Genomic DNA, 10,220 nt, shown 5'->3' with positions numbered 1-10,220 from the left:
GGTTCACACTTGTAATCCCAGCACTCTGGGAGGCTGAGGAGGACAGATCACGAGGTCAGGATTTGAGACCAGCCAGACCGACATGGTGAAACCCGTCTCTACTAAAAATACAAAGCCGAGCATGGTGACACGTGCCTGTAATCACAGCTACTCAGGAGGTTGAAGCAGGAGAATCGCTTGAACCTGGGAGGCAGAGGTTGCAGTGAGCCTAGATTGCGACACTGCGTTCCAACCTGGATGACAGAGCAAGACTCCATCTCAAAAACAAACAAAAATGCTGGGCGTGGTGGCTCTCACCTGTAATCCCAGCACTTTGGGAGGCCAAGGCGGATGGATAACCTGAAGTCAGGAGATCCAGACCAGCCTGGCCAACATGGTGAAACCCCATCTCTACTAAAAATACAAAAAAATTAGCCAGGCGTGGTGGCGGGTGCCTGCAATCCCAGCTACTCAGGAGGCTGAGGCAGGAGGATCACTTGAATCCAGGAGGCAGAGGTCGCAGTGGGCCAAGACCGCACCACTGTACTCTAACCTGGGCAACAAGAATAAAATCCATCTCAAAAAGAAAGCTTCCCGGGTCAAAAAAACAGCAATGCAAGTAAAATTCCAACCCAAGTGACCATTCCCCACCACCACCAGCCATTTCTAGGGCATTTGTGCTCCAGGCCAAGAATTGATCATCCCTACTTTCTTTCCTTTTTTTTTGAGACAGTTTCACTCTTGTTGCCCAGGCTGGAGTACAATGGCACGATCTTGGCTCACCGCAACCTCTGCCTCCTGAATTCAAGCAATTCTCCTGCTTCAGCCTCTTGAGTAGCTGGGATTACAGGCATGGGCTACCATGCTCGGCTAGTTTTGTATTTTTTTAGTAGAGACAGGGTTTCTCCACGTTGGTCAGGCTGGTCTCAAACTCCCGACCTCAGGTGATTCGCCCACCTTGGCCTCCCAAAGTGCTGGGATTACAGGTGTAAGCCACTGCACCCAGCCCGGACCTACTTTCAAAAGAAGTTAAGCCTGTGATAAAATGCTCTCCTGACATTCTAAATGGTACTAAGGCATTTGCCATCCAGCTTTATTATGGAATAATCCTTAACCCATAATAAATTTGCAAAAAATTAGTTGGACAATTGAATAACACCAAATGGCATTTGCTTAAGCTTATGGCAAAAGTATAAACGGTACAGAAACCAATAGCAAACAATTTGGAACTGCCCAGTAGAGTCAAACACACACATTTCTCACTACCCAGTAATTTTTTTTAAAAAAGGACAGGGTCTTGCTCCATTGCCCAGGCTGCAGCACAGTGGCAGGACAACAGCTCACTGTACCTTTGACCTCCCAGGCTCAAGCGATCCTCTCTCTTCAGCCTCTCTAGTACTGGGAGTACAGGCACATATCACTACACCTGGCTAATTTTTTATTATTATTATTTTTGTAAAGATAGGGCCAGGCTATGTTGCCAGGGCTGCTCTCAAACTTCTAGGCTCAAGCAATCCTGTCATCTCAGTCAGCTTCCCAAAGTGCTAGGATTATAGGGGTGAGCCATGACACTTGGCCTTGCCAGTAATTCTACATTATTTCGCAAAAAAAGGACGTTTTGCACATAAGCACTGAGAGACAATATAGCAATTTCAAAATACTATTATTCACAAAGATTAACAAAAAACCAAGAAACAACTCATATGTCTACCAAAAGTAAAATGGATAAATTACAATTTACGTATAAAAACACTCTATAACAATGGAAACGAGTGAACTACCAATAACAGATAAATATCAAAAATATATACGTCAAAAAAAAGAAATATGAGTTAAGTTCAAAAATAGACCACACAATATAATGTTTAGGGATAGATACGTAGATGGTAAAACTCTAAAGAAAAGCAAGGGAGCGATTAACACAAATTTGGGATGGTGGTCACTCCGAGAAGGGAGAAAGAAGATGTAAGCAGAGGGGAGCATGGAGGGGATTCAGAGGTGCTTCCAAAATTCTACTTCTTAAGCTGGGTGATGGGTTCATAGGTGCTCACTATTATAATATAAATTATAGAATTCTATTATAAGATTTCATAATTTCAAAAAAGTCATTATGGGCTGAGTTAAAAGTTGTTTCCAGGGCAACTCAAAAGGTTACCTAGGTGAATCCAGGGTTTTCAGAATAATTACTAAGAATATGAGATCAAATTTACTCTCAAAAATACAATTTTAACTTTTTATATCCTGAAAGCTTTTTGTTTTTGTTTTTGTTTTGAGACAGAGTCTCTCTCTGTCACCCAGGTTGGAGCGCAGTGGTGCAATCTCAGCTCACTGCAACCTCCATCTCCCAGGTTCAAGCAATTCTCCTGCCTTCGCCTCCTGAGTAGCTGGGTTTACAGGCACCCAGCACCATGCCCAGCTAATTTTTGTATTTTTAGTAGAGACAGGATTTCACCATGTTGGCCAGACTGGTTTCAAACTCCTGACCTCAGGTGATCTGCCCACCTCAGGTGATCTGCCCGCCTCAGCCTCCCAATGTGCTGAGAGTACAGGCGTGAGCCACCATGCCTGGCCCTCAGAGCTTAGCAGAAGCAACAAATATAATAATACATAAGCATTTGTCAAAAAAATGAATTTCTTGCTTCCATGGTGGTGAGATCCTTTTTTTTTTTTTGAGAGATGAGTAGTGAGACCCAAAGAACAAATGATTAGTAGCCACTAAACTACAAGCAAATCACAAAATACAATGGCTCAACTTGCCAATTATCTTTCTTAATCCAACTGACTAGTTACCTTCTTCATCATCCACCTTAGGGAGAATGCCAGTCTCTTCATCGAAGTCTGGAAACTCTTCCTTGGAAAGGACATTGGCAGCAATCATCTAGCCAAAGAAGAGAAGGCAGCATTTGTAATCTGCTAATATCAAAACTTTTTTCATTGTTTTTGGTTTTATTTTTTTGGAATAGGATTTTGCTCTGTCACCTACGTTGAAGTGCGGTGGCCTGATCAAAGCTCACTGCAACCTCAAACTCCTGGGCTCAAGAAATTCTCCTGCCTCATTCTCCTGAATAGCTGAGACTACCGGTGCACACCACAATACCTGGCTAACTTTTAAATTTGTTCTAGCAACAGGGTCTCACTATTTGCCCAGGGTGGTCTCAAACTGCTGGCCTCAAGCAATCCTCCTGCCTTGGCTTCCCAAAGTGCTGGGATTACAGGCGTGAGTCACATGCCCAGCCAAAACTCTTCTTTTCTAGGAGAGTTAATTACAGAGGTTTCATATAGGAAACCCAATTTTTTTTTTTTTTTTTTTTTTGAGACGGAGTCTTGCTCTGTCTCCAGGCTGGAGTGCAGTGGCACAATCTAGGCTCAGTGCAACCTTCGCCTCCTGGTTCAAGCAATTCCCCTGCCTCAGCCTCCCGAGTAGCTGTGACTACAGGCACGCACCACTACGCCCAGCTAATTTTTTTTATTTTAGTAGAGATGGGGTTTCACCATGTTGGCCAGGATGGTCTCAATCTCTGGACCTCGTGATCTGCCCACCTTGGCCTCCCAAAGTGCTGGGAGTACAGGCATGAGCCACCGTGCCCGGCTGAAAACCCAATCTTTTTCTCCTCTGACCCACGATGTCAGGACTTCAAATGTCATCCATCCCATTCCAGGGTTGCAGGAGTGGTTCTCCAACATAGTGCTGAAAAGTATAAGCTCAAAAGTGTCACCCCCAGGAAGTTATCTGCTCTTTCCCTTCTTTCCACAGCACTCTGGTACATTTCTTATTATGTAACATGTAGGCCAGACATGGCAGCTCATGCCTGTAATCTCAACATTTTGGGAGGCTGAGACAAGAGGATCACTTGGAGCCCAGGAGTTTGAGACCAGCCCTGGTAACAGTAAGACTGTCTCTGCAAAAAATTTAAAAATTAGCTGGGCATGGTGGCATGTGCCTGGGGTTGCAGCTACTTGGGAGGCTGAGGTGGGAGGATAGTTTGAACCTGGAAGGTTGAGGCTGCAGGGGGCCATGGTCATGCCACTGCATTACAGCCTGGGCAGCAGAGCAAGCAAGACCTTGTCTCAAAAATAAAAATAAAAAAATATATATGTAACCGCTCACAATTATTTGTTTAGATCTGTCTCCTCTGCTGGACTTTAGTTCCTTAAGCATAGGAACCATGATATATTCGTCTTTATAGCCCTAGCTCTGCATGGTACTTGACATACCATGGTTATGACATTTAGCGAAGAAAGATAAAAACAATAATGAAGACTTACATAGCAATTACCATATGCCAGGCACTAGCCTAAGAGTTTCACCTCTTTTAACTACTCATTTAATCTTCACACCACCAACACTGGTCATGTTTTATAGATGAGGGTACTGAGGCCCAACGAGGTAGAGTAGCTTAGTTAAGGATTACACAGCTAGTAAATGGCTGACAAGGTTTGGCTGTGTCCCCACCCAAATCTCATCTTGAATTTCCATGTGTTATGGGAGGGACCCAGTGGGAGGTAACTGAATCATGGGGCAGCTTTTTCCTATGCTGTTCTCATGTTAGTGGATAAGTCTCATGAGATCTAATGGTTTTTAAAAGGGGGAGTTTCCCTGCACAAGCTCTCTTCTCTTGTCTGCTGCCATGTGAGACATGCTTTTCACCTTCTTCCATGATTGTGAGGCCTCCCCAGCCACGGGGAGTTTTAAATCCAATAAAACTCTTTAGTAAATTGCCCAGTCTCAGGTATGTCTTTATCAGCAGTGTGAAAACAGACTAATACAGTGGCCAAAAGTCATCCCAGGCCATCGTGCTCCAAGGCACACACCCCTAAGCACCATGCTACATGCTGAATGACTATCTGGCCATGAAAGCTAAGGGCCCCAACCTGTTTGATCTCCCACTTCTCTGGATCAGAGATTCGGGTGAGGCGCTTGCGTTCTAGTGAGTCATCCTCTACTTCAGGGGCACTGACAAGGGACAGGTGAGTGGGTCTATCAGGATTCCGCATTGAGGTCTCCTCATTGGTCTCCCCAACAAGATTCCGTCGTCTGTTTGGGTTTAGATCTTCTCCAGTCTCTTGATCCACATCCTAAGGCACAAAAACAAGGGAGCTAGCTCACTTGCTGTCCTCTTCCATTCCCTTGGCCATCAGATGAAAGAACAGGCTGACCATCTCACCTACCTTCATGCTTAGGCTGGTCTTGGTCCCAGTGAAGGACAGCACTTTGACTTTGACCCTCTGGCCTTTGCTCACCACATCAGCTACGTTGGCCACACGACCTTCCCGTCGGAGCTCAGAGATGTGCACCAGGCCTTCCCACCGCTTCCTACGGGAGAGTCACACATCTGAAACATACCAAAAAATACTTTTCCCCCAACCAGTTTCTACCCTTGTTGGAACTAATAAAAGAAAATGGTCTTGACCTCAAGAGAAAAGTACCATGAAGGTGGTCAAACAATAGAATAGTATTATCACTCTCCCCAAGGGGAGACATGGGGTGCAGAGGGAAATTCTACTTGTCCCAACAAGCAAAGGACAGATCTCCTGAAGACAGAGAAACGAATAAATGTTAACATTTCAAAAGAGTCAATTTCTAAACTGTTATTAATCAAAATAACTTTTTAGAATGTGAAAATCCTCAGTGATAAAAGAATTTCTGCCCATCACTGGTGTGAACAGAAGAGCACCAGCCATTACCTTAGTCCTTCCAGCTGCACAAAGCAACCAAACTGCATGATGCTGGTAACTTTGCCATTATAAATGTCCCCAATGGTGGGCTCTTCTGGAGGAGGGCGGTCCACATGCTTATCCCGCCATCTATCCAGATTCCTCTCTCCGTATTTGTCCCGGTCCTTCCGGTCTTTGGGGGGACTCTGACTCCTGCTCCTGGACCGGTGTCTAGACTTGACTTTGTTCCTCTCCCGGGCCCTGGAGCGTGATCGCGAGCGGGATCGGTGTCTCCGCTTGTGGTCTCTATCTCGATTTCGTTCCCGATCTCGGTCTCGATCTCGGCTTCGACTCCGCTTCTTCTTCTTTGTCCTGTCCCTAACAAATCAATAATCACCTGTTTAAAAAAGAAAAAACCAATCCAGCTTCATCTTTGCATCCCCAAGCACCCAGTACAGTGTCATGTACACGGTAGGTGCCCACTAGGTGTTGAACTGAATTAGAGTTTCAGTAACTATGGCACCCCTAGAGACCAATAAAGAATCAAGCCACAAACATATTTGGCCTCTTTGAACCCTGATTTCTCTCTTCTGAACATCCTAGTATTTGCTACATACTCTTAGCAGGGAGCAATAAAAACAGATCCAACAATATATATGACCAGCTCAGATTCTGTAAACTTGCCCACAATTTTGCTTGGCTGGTCCACAAAATTCAACTGTCACAGTATCCTAAACTTCCAAAGGACAGGACAGTAAGGACAAACCGGTGCTCAGTGTCTCTTTGCTTCTCCTGGCCTGCTGCGCTGGGCATTAAAGCTTCCAATTCTTTCAGGACATCCACAGCAACTTTCACATCATCTTCATCCAACATGGTCTGCACAGGTAGAGGAGAAGGAAGAAAACCACTCAAGAATCTATATGTACTTCAGGTACATCCACAAATCACTAGCCACTATGTGAGGGAAATAGAAGACGGACAGAGATTTCCGGCTTGATTTGAGATAGATGCAGAAGAAATGGACAAAGGCTCTTGAGAATCACTGCTACATTTGACAAATCCCCTTTGTCCTTAATACAATTCTATGAAAGGCAGTTAGATTTTTTTTCTTTTTTTGAGATGAAGTCTCACTCTGTCACCCAGGCTGGAGAGCAGTGGTGCGATCTTGGTTCACTGAAATCTCAGCCTCCTGGGTTCACACGATTCTTCAAAAGGCAGTTAGATATTAATCATCTCTGCCATAAAAGAACGCAAGTGATGATTATAAATAGAAAACAGATATTAGAAAATTTAAAAAGCAACTCTCTTTTGAGGGAGGCACAGGAAGAAAAAAAAAAAAAAGCAACTTTCCCTGTACACTCTCTTTTTTCCTCCCCCCACTCCAGCTTTATTTTTTTTGTAGCCCTTATTGCCATCTGCTATGTTATATACTTGTTTGTTTACTGCATATCTCCTCCCCACCCGAATGTTTACATGTTTATTTCCTGCTTCCTACCCTAAAACCAGCATATAATCTCCAAAGGCAGAAACTCTTGTCGGTTCTGTTCACTGCTGTTACCCAGGCACTTAGAACGGTGTTTGGCATACAGTAAGTAGGTGCCTAATAAATATTTGTTCAAATGCAATTTAAAAACCAAAATGCTTTTAAAATTAGACCTTTAGAAAGGAACAGGGCAAAAAAAATCTAATTGCACACATCAGGCATCTGTTCCAGAACCTTATTTCATATCCCAATCACTACTTCCCCAAATTCCCAATCTCATTTCCCTTAAATATCATTCTCAGAACCCCTTAACATGTTCAATACATAGTACATGCTCAGGGAGGGATCAAACACTTTCTGAAAAATAAGTTACAACGGCAAACTTAAAATTAATAAAATTACTAATGAGACAAAGAAAAAGGGGTGGGAATACACATTTATAGTAGACATTCTCAAAATGGCATCAGTACCCGAACAGAAGGGTTGTCCGGTTGGCAAAGGACTGGGAAGAGTTCCTTCAGCTTTTCTTTTTCCGTTTTAGGTTTAACAACTGGATCTTATTTCATTAAAGAGCACGAAGGGATTAAAAAAAAAGACATGTTTAATATTATTAATGGTTAACAAAATAACTTCAACGTTACATTTGTATCAAACTGAAAACAGAACATTGCATTTTGCTACATATTCATCATACCCCTTACTACAAATGTAATTTAATTTTCTAAAAACATTGACAACAAACTATCTGGAAATGGAGCAGAGAGAGGAGTGTAGCAATACTCATTTGGTTATATCTTATCATTTTGATTTTGTCTTCTTAAGTCATTTGAAATTTTTTTCCTCTTGAAAGGGGGCGGTGGGAGAAGGACGGACACTCTGTCACTCAGGCTGGAGTACAGTGGTGCAACTATGGCTCACTGCAGCTTTGCCTTTTTGGGCTCAAGCGACACTCCTGCCTTGGCCTCCCAGGTAGCTGGAACTACAGAGGTGTGCCATCACGGCTGGATAATTTTTTACTTTTTTGTAGAGACCAGGTCTTTCTATGTTGCCCAGGCTGGTCTTAAACTCCTGGTCTCAAGTAATCCTCCCACCTTGGCTTCCCAAAGTGCTGGGCCAGCAGTGAGCCACTATGCCCAGTCCATTTTAAAAATCTTACTAGAACATTTACTTGCTCAGCAACTGCTGAGAGGAAAACAAATACAATTTACAGGCTGCTCAGAATCTACACCATTCTGGAAGCTCAGCTCAGTTGTAAGCTCTGCTTACCTTTGCTAGTGGAAGGCTTCGCTGGAGGTCGCATGGTTTGTATGAGACGCAGCAAGTTACTAATAAGAGAATCCTTTGAAAAGAAGCATAGAACAAAAATTGTCAACTCCTGGATCAGTGCTTAAATATACTTCTAAAAGGAAAATGCAAAGAATGTCCTTTAGGGAAGGGTTGTTATGCACTTGAATTTAGCTAATTGCAATAAAGGAAACAGTGTCAACCTGGTGTAGCATGAACCTAGTATAGCAGCTTCAGAGATAGCCAATACTTAGTACTCTTTGAGGATAAAAGTTATTAGGCTCCCTGCCATCATTTTATTTCCCATGGTTTAGAACTACCCCCAAGACTCGTTTCCAACTTCCTGACTCACAGAATATGAATGTAAATACCTACAAAAACTTAATGATGAAAATCTTGCCCTGTTTTCCTAGAGAGGTATTATAGAAAATCTGTTTACATCACCACTGCTTAATGGCATGAAAACATTACACATTTAATGGTTTACTTAATTGCTATGTGTAAAATTGTCTCCTTCCTATATCAAAATCCTATATAAATCCTATCAAAACTTAAATTCGATAGTGACATTAAAACATTAATATCTACAGATTGCCTTCTGCAGGTATACATACCGTAAATTCTGCACCATTTTTGACGAGAGAAGCCTTAAAAGTATCAAAGGTGGTATTTTTCTCAGCAAGACTGATCACAAATTCAGCTTCAAATAAGAAACAGAATTCAGAAAAGGGAGACATGAGCAAGAAATCAGTTGCAAGTATGTTGAAAACAAAACTAATTAGGTTATTCAACAGTCATAAAAACCAAAGACCACCATCTGATAAGAGTAAAGAAAGACAATCTAGACTGCTGAGATTATCCACATGTTCTAGTGAATTTATACAAATGAAAGATATTACTACAAAATGGCTCCATGTAGCCCCTGAGTGTATTTAGACTAGGAACAACTATTTGCCCCACATCATCGTACCCTCTTCTCCCAACACTACTACCTGGGCACGATGGCACCTAGACTAGACTCTAAAGGTGACAATAAAAAGCATGAGCCCGTGCATGCACACAGAGACACAGAGAGGCACACAACAGAAAGACAGACCCAATCTGTATATGAGGGCCAGGCAGCTGCTAGGTGGTACAATCTCCACACTGATGAAAGACTAACTTGTTCCCCAAATTTTTCTAAACAAATCTGCCTAGTTCTTGAAACATTTTTTTTTCTTTTTTTGAGACAGTCTCACTTTGGCTGGAGTGCAGTGGCGCGATCTCAGCTCACTGCAACCTCCATCTCTCAGGTTCAAGCAATTCTCCTGCCTCAGCCTCCCGAGTAGCTGGGATTACAGGTGCCTGCCACCATGCCTGGCTAATTTTTATATTTTTAGTAGAGACAGGGTTTCACCATGTTGGCCAGGCTGGTCTTGAACTCCTGACCTCAGGTAATCCTCCAGTCTCAGCCTCCCAAAGTGCTGGGATTACAGGCATGAGCCACTGCTCCCAGGCTAGTTCCTGAAACTTCTAACATTAGAGCTATTTATTAATTAAGCGACAGGCTCAAACCTGTAATCCCAGCAGTTTGGGAGGCCATGGTGGGGAGACTGCATGAGCCCAGGAGTTCAAACCAGCCTGGGCAACATGGCAAAACCCCATCTCTACAAACAATACAAAAATCAGCCAGGGGTGGTGGTGTGCGTCTGTAATCCCAGCTACTCGGGAGGCTGAGGTGGGAGGATGGCTTAAGCCCAAGAGGCCAAGGGTGCAGTGGGGCATGATAGCACCACAGATCTCCAGCCTGGGTGACAAAGTGAGACTTTGTCTCAAAAAA

At 43.3% G+C, this 10,220-nt stretch overlaps 1 protein-coding gene across 5 annotated transcripts in view; it reads right to left on the bottom strand.

Annotated features, from left to right (window-relative positions):
• The window catches only part of DHX8 (DEAH-box helicase 8), a 39,834-nt gene that overhangs the window by 27,083 nt on the left and 2,531 nt on the right, over positions 1-10,220 (bottom strand). For 3 of the 5 annotated variants that reach the window (XM_017516120.2, XM_017516119.2, XM_017516117.2), the window contains exons 2-9: positions 9,016-9,101; positions 8,384-8,456; positions 7,588-7,673; positions 6,401-6,510; positions 5,665-6,012; positions 5,149-5,293; positions 4,852-5,055; positions 2,770-2,857 (exon numbers count right to left, since the gene is read on the bottom strand). In XM_017516120.2, coding sequence (XP_017371609.1) covers positions 2,770-2,857; positions 4,852-5,055; positions 5,149-5,293; positions 5,665-6,012; positions 6,401-6,510; positions 7,588-7,673; positions 8,384-8,456; positions 9,016-9,101 — 1,140 coding nt within the window. The remainder of the gene's footprint in view (positions 1-2,769; positions 2,858-4,851; positions 5,056-5,148; positions 5,294-5,664; positions 6,013-6,400; positions 6,511-7,587; positions 7,674-8,383; positions 8,457-9,015; positions 9,102-10,220) is intronic. The other 2 variants (XM_017516121.2, XM_017516118.2) reach the window with 1 other exon arrangement.

The sequence above is a fragment of the Cebus imitator genome, unplaced genomic scaffold (genome assembly GCF_001604975.1).
Source record: "Cebus imitator isolate Cc_AM_T3 unplaced genomic scaffold, Cebus_imitator-1.0 Scaffold573, whole genome shotgun sequence".
Classification (NCBI taxonomy): domain Eukaryota; kingdom Metazoa; phylum Chordata; class Mammalia; order Primates; family Cebidae; genus Cebus; species Cebus imitator.
This window is presented reverse-complemented; position numbering and strand designations above follow the sequence as displayed.